The 15,643-nt window shown below is 52.6% G+C and overlaps 1 protein-coding gene across 8 annotated transcripts in view; it reads left to right on the top strand.

The window, feature by feature from the left end:
* The window catches only part of Iqsec1 (IQ motif and Sec7 domain ArfGEF 1), a 336,298-nt gene that overhangs the window by 307,722 nt on the left and 12,933 nt on the right, over positions 1 to 15,643 (top strand). For all 8 annotated transcript variants that reach the window (XM_050160328.1, XM_050160329.1, XM_050160330.1 and 5 more), the window contains 4 exons: positions 324 to 1,570; positions 9,300 to 9,461; positions 11,551 to 11,673; positions 12,807 to 12,973. In XM_050160328.1, coding sequence (XP_050016285.1) covers positions 324 to 1,570; positions 9,300 to 9,461; positions 11,551 to 11,673; positions 12,807 to 12,973 — 1,699 coding nt within the window. The remainder of the gene's footprint in view (positions 1 to 323; positions 1,571 to 9,299; positions 9,462 to 11,550; positions 11,674 to 12,806; positions 12,974 to 15,643) is intronic.

The raw sequence follows: 15,643 nt of genomic DNA, 5'->3' as shown, positions 1-15,643 counted from the left end.
CCAAGCTGAAGAGAGGCAGAGCTGAGGTCAAGCCACATCCTCTGACTAGGTCCTGACCTGTTTGTGCCTCAGATTCCCCAGCTCTGGGGTCACATCTGTAGATAGATTTTTAGAAAACCTGTAGGGCCCATAGCTTCAATGGCCAGAGGTATTGAGATTCTCAGCACATGTGTGTTACTGCCTTTACCCTGACACTGAAAACTTCCAACCTCACCCCGTGGTGAGACCATCCCAGGTTACATTGCTACAGAGCATAAAAAGGGTAGATACCTGTCTCTGTGTCATCACACAGGGCCCACATTCTCCTCTCCTTACCCCACCAGGTGGAAATGCTAGAACGCAAGTATGGGGGACGCCTTGTGACCCGCCATGCAGCCCGCACCATCCAGACGGCGTTTCGCCAGTACCAAATGAACAAGAACTTTGAGCGCCTGCGTAGCTCCATGTCAGAGAACCGCATGTCACGCCGCATTGTGCTGTCCAACATGAGGATGCAGTTCTCCTTTGAAGGCCCCGAGAAGGTGCACAGCTCTTACTTTGAGGGCAAGCAGGTCTCTGTGACCAATGATGGCTCCCAGCTGGGTGCCCTGGTGCCATCAGAATGTGGAGACCTTAGCGACCCAGCCCTCAAGTCTCCAGCACCCTCCAGTGACTTTGCAGATGCCATCACAGAACTGGAGGATGCATTCTCCCGGCAGGTGAAGTCCCTGGCTGAGTCCATCGATGATGCCCTCAATTGCCGCAGCCTACACAGTGAGGCAGTACCAGCCCCAGACACAGTACGGGCCCGGGACACTGAGCCCAAGCCAGGCCTACATGGCATGGACCACCACAAATTGGATGAGATGACAGCCTCATATAGCGATGTCACCCTCTACATTGATGAGGAAGAGCTGTCACCGCCTCTACCGCTCTCACAGGCTGGGGATCGGCCTTCCAGCACAGAGTCGGACCTGCGGCTAAGGGCTGGGGGTACAGCCCAGGACTACTGGGCCTTGGCCCACAAGGAGGACAAGGCTGACACAGACACGAGCTGCCGAAGCACACCATCACTGGAGCGGCCAGAGCCAAGGCTGCGGGTGGACCACCTTCCCTTGCTTACCATTGAGCCACCCAGTGACAGCTCAGTGGAACTCAGTGACCGCTCAGATCGAAGCTCACTCAAGAGGCAGAGCGCCTATGAGCGCAGTCTCGGTGGACAGCAAGGCAGCCCCAAGCATGGCCCCCATGGTGGTCCCCCCAAAGGCCTCCCCCGGGAGGAGCCTGAGTTGCGGCCTCGGCCCCCCAGACCTCTCGAGAGCCACCTGGCCATCAATGGTTCAGCCAACCGGCAGAGCAAATCTGAGTCTGACTACTCAGATGGGGACAATGATAGCATCAACAGTACATCCAACTCCAACGATACCATAAACTGCAGCTCTGAGTCCTCATCGCGGGACAGCCTGCGGGAGCAGACACTCAGCAAGCAGACATACCACAAGGAGACCCGCAACAGCTGGGACTCACCAGCCTTCAGCAATGATGTCATCCGTAAGAGGCATTACCGAATTGGCCTGAATCTCTTCAACAAGTGAGTTTCCCCTTCATGCATGGTGGACAGACCCACATGGCCGTGGCAGTCACAACCCTAGGCCTAGGCAGGATAAGGCAAGAGGCGAATTCACCTTCCTTCCTGCTGTGAGCCTCTGCCCACCTCCCCACTGAGGCTGGAGTTTCAGGCAGTCTTTATAATAAGGTCAAGGCAGGATGCTGTGCCACGTTTATAGTTAGAGCAGCTTTGAATCTCAGGAGACCCAGCTCCTTCCAAAGACCATTGTGGAGGTGGCAGATGTTCCTGGGCTAGACAGCAGATTGGGGACTGTTTTGTGGTAAATCCCTACCCGTCATTCCCACCCATGTGTCCCCATAGCAGGCTCTGCCTCAAATGCCAGGTTCAGGGACAATATGAAGTACAAAGGTCTTGAACAAGGCCGGTGGCAGGTTTCTATCTGTAGGCTGCGGCTTGCAGAACATTTGAGCGGCTGCTCTGGAGGGGCTTAGGGAAAGTGCGGCTGGGCCTTCCTGAGAGTGAAGCCATGGTAAGAGGTGGATATTTAAAGTAAACTATTCTTAGCAGGGTCAAAAATAGCATGGGAAGTGGGGAGGGCTGAGCACACCCTCGGAGGGGACCTTGGCAACTCTTGTTTAACCTGAGATTTCACATTTCCTTCCCTGGGGACTCTGGGATTTGGGGTCATCAGACTCCAGCCTGGTGTGGTTTCCCTGGGGGCTGTGGACCTGAAAAGCATGTGACTAGCCTGCCTGCTGGTTACAAGCATACACCCTAGGAGTTTCCCAGAAGGGCCACAGGAGGGTAGTGGGGCACAGTGGGGGTCAGCCACATCTGAGCCACACCTCGCTGCTCCCCGCTGCTCCTTCAAGACTAGGATGGCATGATTTTGAGCATCCATAGCAGTGCAGATGGACTGTGACCACAGAGGGACCTGCTAGGGAGGGTGTGGTATGTAGGCTGTTGAAGGTCTTGCTTGTTGGTGATAATGGACATTGTTTCCTGTGTGCCACATGGGGTGCACCCCAGCATGGTCCTCTGAAGGTCATTTGGCTTGCTGCTTCAGCCTCTTCATGACTCTGGAAACATGACACTGTGTATGGACTGTCCCCCACATCTCAGGATGACAGCGTGGAATTGTAGGCTCCTGGGTAGGGATTTTCTTTGGCATCAGAGCTACCAAGTTCGTGTTTAAAAGGGGCTATACCTGTTTCCCACCCCTGATCTGACAGTGCTTGCTCCCCACCCACAACATTCTGTGTTGCCTGCTTCCTCCGGGCAGAGTATAGATGATATCATTGTCATTTGTATTCTCTGCTGACTTTAATGGCTCCACCTGCCAGTTCTTCTCTGTTTTGCCTCATTCAAATAACCGTTGAGGCTATTTGCCCATTTCTTTATGGTCACTTTTTCCCCCTAGTTCTAGGACTTGAGTTTAGGACCAGTGGCAAGTACTTCCCTCATATTTTGAGACAAGATACTGCAAAATTGCCCAGGCTGGCCCGGAACTCACTGTACAGCCCCAGCAGGCCTTGACTTTTTGACCCTCCTGCCTGAGCCTCCTGAGGTTCAATGTTTGTCACTTTTGAGGATATGTCATCATGGGGCCTTCTTAAGGATGACTCTCAGAATTAGAAGTATGTCCCCTGCTGGCTCCTTTTCTTTCTTGTCTTTTTCTTAGAGTTTTTATTTGCAGATATAATTTGAACACAATGAAAGGACCCCGAGAAGCATCTAATTGGCTCTAGCTGCACTGCTCTGATCTGATGGACATGTTTAATTTCACTAGGTGCAGCCACCAGTACCTCTGTGTTTGAAATTGCTTTTTCTTTTTATGTTTTGTTTTCTATTCTTCTAATTATTTTGCCCTGCTGGGGACTGAACCCAGGGCCTTGAAAAGGCTAGGCAAGTGCTTACCACTGAACCAAACGCCAACTTTTACACTCCATACATCTGCTGTGCTTGTGTGTTTTCATGAGTGAGCAGGTGCTGATACATGTGTGTGCCCATGCATACATGTGTGTCAATGCTGTCTCCCCAGCCCCTCATGTGTCTAGGTATTAAGACAAGGACCTCGCCGTTGTCACATCTTTCACAGATAGTTGTTCCTTGTGAATTTTAGAATCAACTCATTGAGATCCTTCAGTGGACACTAGAGCCATCTCCATATTGGAAGTGAATTTGGAGAAATGTCCCCTTAACACGGCCAGAGACAGGACTGGAAGACCCAACCTAGGGATGTTCATAATTAAAATTAATGAAAATTAATTTGGCTCTCCAGGGGCACTAGCCATGTGCTTACTGGAGACCAAGGTAGGTGCATACTGTGAAACACGCCAGGCCAGCCTAGATCCCAAAGGGGCAGCCTGCAGCAATTCTGGTTCTGAGAGATCTAGCTGGTAGCCACTGGCAGGAACCAGCAAGGTTCCACGTGAAACAGACACCAAGGCCCTGGCTGGTTCTCAGCTCAGCCCCTAACAAGCACCCAGCCTCAGTTTCCTCCTTCACTCCAATCATGATGCCAGGGAACATTGGAAATTCTGAGAGAAGTCATGTTGCTTTAAGTTTGCCAGATAAGCCAGACCTCTTTGCCAGTCCATTTCTAAAGCTCTTCCTTCCATAGATGTGAGGAAGAGCTCTAGGACTCAGAATTGGCTGGCAGCTCAAGGTTTAGTTCACAGAACCCCAGGGCCCCTCCAGGGACAGATCTGAGAGCCTGAGCATTCTGGCCTGGGCTGGAGTGTAACTGCTTTGCCCTAGGGCCTTTGTGTTCTGAGCCAGGCCTTTACTCAGCAGTCCCAGTCCATGACAGGTTCCCACTCTTAAAACCCAACTTTGATTCCCCTCTGATTTCTCTCCCAGGCTCTGCCCCCTGCTTGTCTCCTCTCCTACTGCCCAGGACTCTGGTCTCCTGCTCTCACTACTGCCGTTCCTCCAGGCCCTGCCTTAACTTGCACACCTGAGTTCCCTCCAGGACGCAGAGGCCTTCTACAATACTGTCTAGCAAGTGATACCTGTATGTCCAGAGGATCCCTCTTAGGAGTCTGCAGAGAGCTGCATGGTGATCCACAGTGAGAGAGCCAGAAAAAGAAAATGAAACAGGAGAGCTGGGACAGTAAGGCGAGTGGTAAGGGGCCTCACTCATGAGGCTATGCCACCTCCAGATGTCCTCAGGCCCCTGTCCAGACTCCAGGATGCTCAGCCCCCTGTCCAGGCCCCAGCTGCACATCTGGTAGGCAGCTCTCAGAGAAGGCAGGAATCCAAAATCCCAGAGAGAAGGGGACCAACTATACCACTGATCTACCCCAAGACCTGGAGTGTATCCCTGGGTCTCAGAGCCTCATTTGGCACACTTGAAAAAAAATGGGTGTGTGTCCCTGCTCCCAGGACTTGGACAGGATTTAAGACAAAGGGACGAAGGCCTGGCCTACAGCTGCCGTCCCAGGAGGTACTATGGGTGGCTGCTGTCATCATGCTCAGCTCAGCCTTTGCAGTCAGACCTCCTACCACTGAAGAGGCCTTGGGCGCTCTTCTTGGCCTTGTGCAGCTGGCTGTGGGAGGGGCAGATGAACATTCATGCTCTGTAAGGTCCCTTCACAGTCTCATTCTTGTTTTCACTCAGAGCCATCCATAGCTGCTTTTGCCACAGAGCTTGTAGTGGAATGACAACGAGAGACTGGAGGGAAGTGCCTACAACAAGTGTGGACTCCCAGTCATGCTTAAGTCTGAACAACCTGATGTCAGGAAAGCTGGCTTAGCCAGACTTAGAGGAGGCAGGCATGCCAAACCCGGAAGTAGAGAGCAGGGTGGAACTGTGAGTGGACTCACTGCCAACCTCCTGCCTGTTCAGAAAGACCTCTAGGTCCAGACGATGAGGTGGGTGAGGCATAGAAGCAGAAGCCAACACTTTCTGATGCTAGGTCCTCTCTATGTACTCTAGGAAGCTGACTTTCCTTTGCAGCATCCAGGTGGTGGCTCAGGGAGGCTTGGGGGCTTCCTCCAGCAACAGAGTACTGAAAGACCTGGCGTTATCTCGTTGGGCATCCTGGAGCTCAGTGACTTGCCTCTTCTGGCCTCTGATTTTGTTGTCTTTAAAGGAAGTGGTTTCCTTCACCAGGAACCCTCCTGACTCCCCACACAGCACCTTAGAAGGCCCCAGTCTCTGCGACCATAAAGCTGACACATTTTGTCCAGGTTGCTCTGGTGTCCCTCTGGTTGGTCCTGCTCAGGCCTGGCCTGTTTCCTCCATTTAGTCTGCATAGTTCCCAGGGGCTTGATGGAAGATTCCAGCTTGAACTTCCTGCTTCATTCCTGCCAGATGACCCAGTCATCCCTAGGATGCAAAGGCCCCTGAGAAGTAAAATAATTTGCCCCAGGGTCTCCAGCCAGTAGACTGAGATTTAAGCCCAGACTTCCTGTTATCTGTCTCCACAGTCAGATAGATCCCTACCTGCCTCACACACCAATGAGAAAACATTGTTTTGGAGGGTGGGAACTTGGTTGGCCTATGGCAGGTAGCTGAAGAGGACTGTAGCATGCCCCTCTACTTACAGTTTAAAGATCAAAGCAGGCCCTTGGCTTCTTTCCTGTAGGGAAGCCGACTAGCGGCCACCATGTCTGCATAGGGCAGGAATTGCCTCACTCACAGTGGGGGAGGGACTGCAGGTTGTCCATAGCAGGGGCTCCATAGCATGCATATCCAGCAAAATGACTGTCGTCCTGCATGCAGGCCAGTGTGAGGTAGTGACTCCTGCAAAAAGCCTCTTAAAGGCTCTCACTCAGCCCTGGAGCTACCCCTTATCACAGCCTGTCCCCACTGTCCATCCACCCCTCACAGTGGCTTGCAGCTCCTAGTCCCTGCTTCTCAGCCACAGGTACCATGACTTCTAGGACATCCAGATAGGCTCAGCCCCTCCTACCCTGGGCTTGGGTCACAAGCCGTAGTTGTCTAGGATTATGAGTCTTCCCTTTTACCTGTACCCCTGCCCACTACACACAAGCTTACACAGACATACAAATACACACACATACACACACACACACACACATACCAGCAGAGACCAGGTGCCAATGCCCCTCGCTTGGCTAGTATGGTGCTCTTTTCCCCTCAGACCAGCCAGTTCTAGAACACAGAAACTAACTCTTAAGCATCCTGTTCCAAGCATATAGGCCTCTAAGCCCACTTGTCTACTATCTGTCTATCCTTCCTTTTTCCCTTCCCCAGTCCCCACTGCCAGCCAACCTGGGACAGCTGTGACCCTCAGCCAGCAACCCTTTCAGGGCCTCTACCTCAAGGGTATCCCTAGGCCTTGCTTAAAAAGACTCTCTGCTGCACTTAAGGACCTATCCCCCCTTAGGCTCCCAGGCCCCCTGACCTTGCCACTAGTCCAGTGTCTGCAGCAGGTTCAGTGTCTGACATCTTAATTCCTGAAGAGCATATGCCCTGGGAGATGCCATAGCATAGCACCCTGTAGAGCATCCCCACTTTCCTGGGTAGGGGAACATGTGTAGGAGCCCATATCACGGGCCTGTGTATAATTATAGGAGCAGGAAAAGAAGTAAGAATGTGCCCAAAGCAGGGGGCAGAGTACCCATTTGGGTGGGATATGGACCAGGTCATCTTGGGCTACTTCATTGCCAGCTGTGTCAGGACCTGACTGGCCAGCTTCATGGACTCAGCACATCTGCAGGACACTGCTGTCAAAGGGCCAGTAGGCAGTGGTACCCAGAAGACAGAAGGCTAGACTCTGCGCACTGGGATAAGGGAATGTGCCTGGGCTCCCCGACTGTGGGCATAGGCTGGGTCTGCTTGGGCTGACTCTAGAACACACTTTACTGCTCAGTAGCTCTCAGTGACTGCAGACAGAGGGAAAGGGAGCTACTCTGATCCAGATGCGCAGCCTGGCCCTAGGGGTTCCACGCAGCTCCACCCTCGAGAGCAGGACACATATCCTGAGAGTCAGTCACCTGTACAACTATTTTCAGACTCATTCATGTCATCCTGTGACAACAGGGCCTTCCTGCAGGTGAGCTGAGGGCTCAGATTTACACAGACAGGAAATCAGAGGCTGAGGGCAGGAAGAAGCCTATCTGCATCAAAAGACACTCCTTTCCCTGGACCCTGAATTGTCCCACACACAGCCAGACAGGTGTCAAATGTACCATGCTCTGCCCTAGAGCCAGGGCAGGCTATAGGCTCTTTCTATATCTGCTGTGTATGGCCTGTATATGGTCTGATGACCTAGCTAGTGAGACCACACCCTGGTGGGATGGGGAGGGCACACTTAACCCTGTAGTGCTGCCCCAGACACCTTCCTGTGGCCCTGGCCTCCCAAGCAGGGCCAGTGTGGTGCATCTGGTGGACGTCTAGCCTCTGGCTCTGCTTCTGCAGCAGTTTGCTCAGCATGAAGCTTCCTGGTGCTGAGTATGTACTTCTTCCCAGGGCCTGGATGGTCCTGGTCAAGTGTCAGTAGGTAGAGACCATTTCCTGTCTTCAGCTAGATTCTTGGCCCACTTCCCTCTGGGGCAGGGAGTACAGACACAGAAGGGAAAATAAGGAAACTACCTGCTGTAGGAGTGACAGTTTTGCGGGGACAACAGGAGCCAGCTGGTGCCCTTGGGAGCAACAGGTTGGCAAGAGATTTGTAGTGTTTCCCATTTGGTCTGCAGTAGGCTTGGTTTCTGCTACATGCCTGTGTTCTCAGCAGGCTTTGGGTGACAGCTGAGAGACTTAAAATTTGGGGTTCTCAGAGGACTTCAGGGTGCCATCCAGGAGTGGTCCTTTTCAGTAAGTCAGCGGGTCATTGGCAGGAGGAGCAGGGGTAGATCCAGCAAGTTTGGAAGCTGTAGTCCCAGATCTCTGGAGGCTGAGGCAGGAATGAGTCCCCCCTGCTTACTAGCCTTTTCCTGTGGTCCTGGAGGCGTCCTCTAGGCAACTCCCTTTCCTGTCTGTGGCAGTCTTCTCTCTCTTCCTCCTTGTCCATTACGCTCTCACTAAGTCCCCTGTTTGTACAGCCCTGGAAGGTCCAGATTGATGTGGGGTCAGCTAGGCCCTGGTTGGATGAATGTGTGCATACAAAATAAAGTTAGAAAGGGGACCAATCAGGGCAGAGCTGTGGTTGTCTTTGCAAACTGCTTGCTGCTTTTCCAGCCTAGTAAAACCTGGGGGCTCTGGCTGTTAAGCTGGGGCTCTGTTGCAGCTGAGATTTGTGGCTTCCTTGCCCTCAGGGACCCCTCCTACCCCTAGTTCTGACTTAGCTGTCCTTATACCTAGGCAGGCCGTGCAGCTGGGGGGGGGGGGAACAGAGCGTGTGTTTGTGACACATTTGCTGAGCTGTAGGAGCAGGACTCTGAATTGGTGCAGGTGGGTGGCCAAGCATTAGGATCCCTACTTGTTACCTGTCTGCAGCTTCCATGAGGATGAGCAGGCAGCGAGTCTGTTGCTGTGTGGTGTAGTTCATGTTTGCACAAGTATCTATAGGTTATTCTGACAATTGTGTCTCCAGCACCCACAGAAGCCTCTTCTGGGATCTAGGTAGTTGAGTGAGGGGTTTGGAACTAGACGAGACAGATGTCATTTTGAACTCTGAAGTCAGCACCCATGCTGCATAGGAGATCCAGGGGATGGAGTAAGTAAACAGAGTTGGTAGGATATGGAACACCTATTAAAAGACCCACCTCCTCCCCTGCTCCCCGTGCTCTAGAGGTTGAGCAGTCATTACTAAGCATTCTTCTTGTCCATCCCACCCAGGAAGCCTGAAAAGGGCATCCAGTATCTCATTGAGCGTGGCTTCGTGCCCGACACACCAGTGGGGGTGGCCCACTTTCTGCTGCAGCGCAAGGGCCTCAGCCGCCAGATGATCGGTGAGTTCCTGGGAAACCGGCAGAAGCAGTTCAACCGTGATGTGCTCGAGTAAGTCTGGGGGGCCAGGGCCCCCTTCCACAAGCACAACTTGCTGTTAGCGATGAATCCCTCACATGCACATCACCTACTCATGTGCAACATCAGGCTTGCTGTTTGCTGGGATATAGAGTTGCCTCTTTCTTTCCTGGGATGGGTTCTAAACCCCGAGATGTTCAGAGTACTTCCTAAAATGCCCATTTGTCATTTGTCAAACATCTTCCTGCAGGCTTCAGTATCTCACACCTACTGAACCCCACCTCTGCCACCCAGTCTTATTTGTCCGATCCAACACCCCATGCCATTTCTTACATCCCTACCCTGCCATGTTCACATTGACATCTGTGCCTAATGTAGATTCCACCCCACTCCACCCAGAGCCTCTTGGCATCACACATGACCTTCAGGTAACCCACATCTATGTGGCCTCTTTGATCAGTCCTTTCAACTCTGCCTAAGCCATAATCTCACTTTCCTGGTGGGCAGCACTCAGCCACACTCCAACAACCCTGAAAGCTAGAGTATATGACACTGGGCTATGGGAAACCCTGCAGAGAGGAGGACTCCTGGGCCCATCCTCCAGCTGCTTCGGTTGTGAGTAGTGCTACCCAGGGTTTATTGTCTCCCCTAGCAGAAGGGCACACAGTTTCTCTACTGTGTCTCTGCTCGGAAGTACACAGATGGGTCGGGATAAGAGCAGTCCTCAGTGCGATGGCCTGCTAGCTGTCTCTGCTAGGACTGCCCCCATTTCTATGACTACTGAGAGATTTTACAACTGGCAGAAATACTCAAGTACTGAGCCCAGGGAGAAGTCAGTATTGGGGAGGGTGCACATAGTTGTCCCTGCCATGTGCTCAGCCATGTGCTTTGCAGAAGACAACAGCAGCTGGGGAGCAGAAATGAAATAGGCTCACGAGCATGGGTGTTCTGCAGTGTCCTGCAGTGTGGTCTCAGGCAGTTTGGCAAGGACTACTGCCCCTGCCCCTCATTCTCAGAGAGGTGCTGGCCAACACTGTCTTTTTCCACACAGGACACCAGGTATGAGGGGTGGGCCTGGGTCAGATATACCCACACATGTACTCACGCAGAAACCCTTTCTGCACTTATTACACATGTGCACATAGACGTGACCAGACACACAGTCAAAGGACTAAAGCTTTGGTGGAGGCTGGGGCCTTTTAACCAAGGGCATGCAGCAGAGCTCTGCACTGATCCTCGTGTTTCTTCCCCTTCCTGCACTGCTGAGCATGGAGATGAAGGGGCAGGGAAAGCAGCTCTATCGCCACAGCACTGTCGGTCCCTCTGCCCACCCCCACTCACTGGGTTTCTGGTCTCAGGAAATCCTTGCATTGTTCTCCTCCCATTAGAAAATAGCACTGGCCTCAGGAAGTGGCCAGGCCCCCAGCCCGCCTCCTGGAAAGAAGCTGAACTGCCCAAATTTTGCCTGCCTGCTGCCCTACTTGGGCCCCAGGATGGGCCAGGGAGTGGAGACAGGTCCCTGGCTGATGACACCACTACAGTCCACTCTAGCTTTGTAACTTCAGCTGCTTTCAGAGGTAACACGGACACCAGGCCGTCCTGGGAAATGCCTCCCAGGGCCCATCCTCTCTGCTCAAGCTTCATCACAGAGAGACTTAAGAGTGTACCTGTCTCCCCTCCTGTCCTGTCCTGCATACTAGGATGACTCAGTGTCCAGTGTGACTCTTGAGAGGCTCCCACCAAGCCCTCCACAGAAGAGCAAGACTACTGCCTGGGCACATAGCCTATTCTGGCACCTGAGGGCTCTCTCTCCAGGGTCCATCCCCTGTGTACCCACGGAATACATGAACTACAGTGCTGATCTCTCCGTTGGAGAAGAGCCACATCTTTGGGCTCCTCTGTGGAGAACGCCATGCGTACATGGAGCATACGTCTCCTAAAACTTCGGGGTCTCTGGGTGCCTCAGAAGCCTGGGGATCTGAGGAGCAGGCTTTCCAGAGGCAGTCTGTCTGTCCCCATAGATCCAAGGATCCTTAGTTTTTGACACCCCATCATGTGACAAAACTGGATGCACCACCCCATGGGCCTGGCCGCTCTCACAGGCCATCCCTCTCTGTTCCAGCTGTGTTGTGGACGAGATGGACTTCTCTGCCATGGAGCTAGATGAAGCCCTCCGGAAGTTCCAGGCACATATCAGAGTCCAGGGGGAGGCTCAGAAAGTGGAGCGGCTCATCGAGGCATTCAGGTCAGGCCCTGTGTGGGGTAAAGTGGGATACACCACTTTAGTGGAGAGGGACATGCCCCTCATGGGACACATCAGGACAGGTGTCGATGCATAAGTGGCTCCCTGTATCCCAGGCACTGGACTGGGCCCCTGGTTCCTGGCAGCTGTAGCTTGGAAGGACAGACCTTATTCTGATTTTTCAGATGAGGAAACTTAGGCTCAGAGGTTAATGTTTCCTCTGCTGGCATTTTGATCACTCTCTCAAAGTTCTCTGGCTTTCCGGAGATAGCTTTCCATTCCCAGGCCTACAGTGTCTCATGGTGACCCATGACAAGCTATAAAGCCATGTGTCCTGGGCTATTCACTGAATCTACCACTTCCCTGCTATGTTACTTTATAAAGATTACTTAACTTCTTTGTGTCTCCCTTCCCCCGCCTGTGTGGTGGGGAAGGCAGTAGCACTTAGATGGGTGGAAGGATTGAGGGACCCATGGAGCCCAGCACCTGGCGCAACAGTGAAGTTGTAGTCATTCCCTCGTGGCAGTGGGCAGGCCTGCCATGTTGGGGCCTCCATGCTTGAGGCTTGGAATAGCAGGCTCCTGTTCACTGTATCCAGCTGTAGAAGTGGGGTGAGGAGGAGTGAGGATGTGGAAGGTGGACCACTCCGGGGTGTCTTCCCTGGAGGAATGGCTGGGCCTGGCTGGAGAAGGCAGAACTGCTGCTGTGCTGCTCACAGGCATTGCCGTCTGCTCTGTCCCCGCCCGTTCATGCGGGAGGATGGTGTGATAATGAGTGGGGCAGAGCACGTGACTAGAGTGTTGGGTCAGCTGCCTGAGGCAGAGGTCTCAGGCAGGCCCTGAGGCCATAGTGAAGAGAAGCTGGCATCCTCCCCATGGCTCTAGATGACCAATGTGACCCTCACTGAGATGCCCTCATCCCAGGCAAGAGAACGAAGGACACGGTCTTGAAAATTTCCCTCTTGTGCCAGCCTGTCCCATAGGTGAACTACATCCCCACAACAGCACTTGGATCCCAGGGAGCTGTCGTTCCTGGGCAGTCAGCAATCTCAGTGGGATGAGGATGGGAGAGGCTGGTGTTAAGACAGTTCACATGCAAGGCTTAGGTGATCCCTAACCAGCTCCCTGTCCTCCCAGCCAGCGGTACTGTGTCTGCAACCCTGGAGTGGTACGGCAGTTCCGGAACCCAGACACCATCTTCATCCTGGCCTTCGCCATCATTCTGCTCAACACAGACATGTACAGCCCCAATGTCAAGCCTGAGCGCAAGATGAAGCTGGAGGACTTTGTCAAGAACCTCCGAGGTGAGCCAGGAGAGGACATCCTATCACCTAGCCCTGCTCTCCTGCCCTGAGGACCCAGACACACTGAGAGGATCACATAGATCTGAGATCTGGGTTCAGAGAACCCTTCAGAGTGGAGTGTAGCCTGCGCCATACATGCCCTTCACCACAGGGGGGCAGTGTCTGCTTGTTCCAAGGGCAGAGAGGACCTTCCTTAAGTGGACGTTTACCTCATGGATGCATTTTGAAAGGGAGCCCTCTCTGCCTTTCCTGTCAGCATGGTGTTTTCTTACAGTGATAATGGTAGGAAACCCCATGTATTGTCAAGGAAGTAGAATATTGCTTCCCAGCTGGAGAGATGCTGCCTTTGGCTGCAGGTGAGAGCATCACTGGAGGTACTGTGTATATTACCTAAAGAAGCAAAGCTGACCCAGTTGATCAGATTCTTGAGTGCCTATGTGGCTCTGTCATCTGTCCCCTGTGCAGGAAGATGCTCCTGGATGGTGCTCTCCAGTTCCTATGAACTTTTATGGTGTCTTTACTCACTGCAGCAGGAAGGCTGGGAACACCTCACATCCCCTGGGCAGTGACCCCAGCTTAGATCTAGACACACAACAATGGTTCCTGCTGGTCCTATGGGGGCGGGGGAATAGTGCTGAGTGGGTCAGGTCCAGAGTCCTCATTGCATGAAGCTTGTGGTTGCGTGTTGACCAAGGTAGCTTGTGATTCCTAAGGAGTTGTACCACCAGGAGGGAGACAGAAGGCAGAAGTGCAGGGACCAGGTGGTAAAGCAGAAGCCAGGATGCTAATGGCTGACTCTGCGGATGGCCCCAGGCCCTGTCTTGCTGGACCAAACTAATTTTTGTGGCGACCCTTGGTTGAAAAGCCAGAACTTTTTCCCGGAGGAAGAAGGCTCCAAAAGGTACAGGGTGACTGGGTGAGATGTTTAAGGTCAACCACCTTCAAGGCAGTGCTTGAGTCTCTCCCTCCCCCCTTCTCTTTCCTCCCTGCCCCTCTCTCAATGTGGACCCAGCTGTTTTGGGATAAGAGTAGTGTTATAATCCAGCTAGGCAGGGCAGGGCTGAACACCCCACTCCTAGCGAGACCATTGCTCCATCAGCTCTAGCTACCTCTTTTCCAGTCAGGAGCTTGTGTGTCTTTGGTCCCATCTGACCTGTGCTTCAGAGGGGGCTGAAGGCTTATAGGGAGTGATAGGCCCAGAGTCACAGCAGGTGATTGGTAGGGACAGGACAGGGTCTAGACCTCTCCCAAGTCAGGGAGCTTCTGAGGGAGGCAACCCCACCCCCAGCACATGTTCCCTCAACAGTTTTCCTCAGTTTACTCAACAGTGCCAGTAGCAGGGAGGTCCTGTAGTGTTCAGAAATGGTGAAGAGGACTTGCTCAACATCTTGGAGCCTTCAACTTTTGTGTTTTTCTTTAAATTACATTTTATTATTTGTGTGAGTATGTGTCCCAAGTGCTCAGAGGTGGTAGGAGGAAACCAGCTCTCAGTCCTGAGGAGACTTGTGTTGCTAAGGCATGTGTATGGAGGTCAGAGGACAATTGGAGGGGAGTCAGTTCTCTCTTCCTACCCTGTGGGTCTCAGGGATCAGACTTAGGCCATCACTTATCCACTGAGCCATCTTGCCAGCCATAATCTATCTTTAAGAAATAGAAAGTTAAAGTTCTCCAGTGTAGCCCCTGCCTTACCAAGGCCACATCTCTGAGGGTCTTGGCCTGAGCAGAGCAGCCGCAGCAGGGCCCTAGGAACTGAGCCCATCTGTGGAGAACGTCTGTTCTCATTACGCTGCATCTCTTTGGTTCTTGTCTGAGGAGCACACAGTAAGGTGGCTGAGTGGCTGATGTAGGGTGGGAGCTTGGGTCACTCAGCCTTTGAGAGGAAAACAGTATGCTACCATCAGGCTGGTATGTCTCTCTTCTCCCATGACACAAGCTCCTCAAAAGCAGTCAGTGGAGAAGAGGAGGTTAGAAGTGCTGATTCTGGTGGGCATGTTCTATGGGAGGTCCTCACAGTCCTGGTCCTGTGCAGGCTGAGGGTTATGTTTGCTGCAGAGAGCCTGCTCTCCTGAGGGTTTCTCTTCCCCCCTCCCCAAAAAAATTTTTTACTGTAGGGGAAAAGGTGGTTTATGTGCTTGGGGTTATAGTGGCCTAGTTATAGTCTGGCCTAGCCTCTTCCATGGGATGGTGACACCAAAGATAGCCACAGCTCTGTTGAGGTTGTTGAGGTTGCTTAGACACACCATGAGCCTCGCTCATTTCTCTGTGACAAGCCCATGTATTTATTAACCGATGCTCTTGGTGATTCATAGGACACCAAACCCAAGAGACTAGGTCACTTACCCATAGCTATGAGGTGTGAAGGGACATGAAGAGGACTTAGCTTCAAATCTCTCAGAGCCTGAACTCACACTTCAGCTTGCATAACCTGTGCACAGTAGACCAGTGGTTCTCAACATGTGGGTCGTGACCCCACAGAAATGGCATATCAGATTTACTGCCCATCCAATATTTACATTACCATTCATAACAGTAGCAAAAGTACAGTTATGAAGTAGCAGCAAACAACTTTCTGGGTCCTCACCACCACGTTGAGGATCTGTATTTAGGGTCGTAGCATTAGGAAGGTTGAGAACCACTGCCCTAACCTCACCTGTGGAGTTGGAATCTTTG

This window comes from Alexandromys fortis, unplaced genomic scaffold (assembly GCF_014885135.2).
Source record: "Alexandromys fortis isolate MF-2015 unplaced genomic scaffold, M_Fortis_MF-2015_v1.1 scaffold_111, whole genome shotgun sequence".
Taxonomy (NCBI): domain Eukaryota; kingdom Metazoa; phylum Chordata; class Mammalia; order Rodentia; family Cricetidae; genus Alexandromys; species Alexandromys fortis.
Note: the sequence above shows the minus strand (reverse complement) of the source record. Positions and strands in the feature narration are given on the sequence as shown.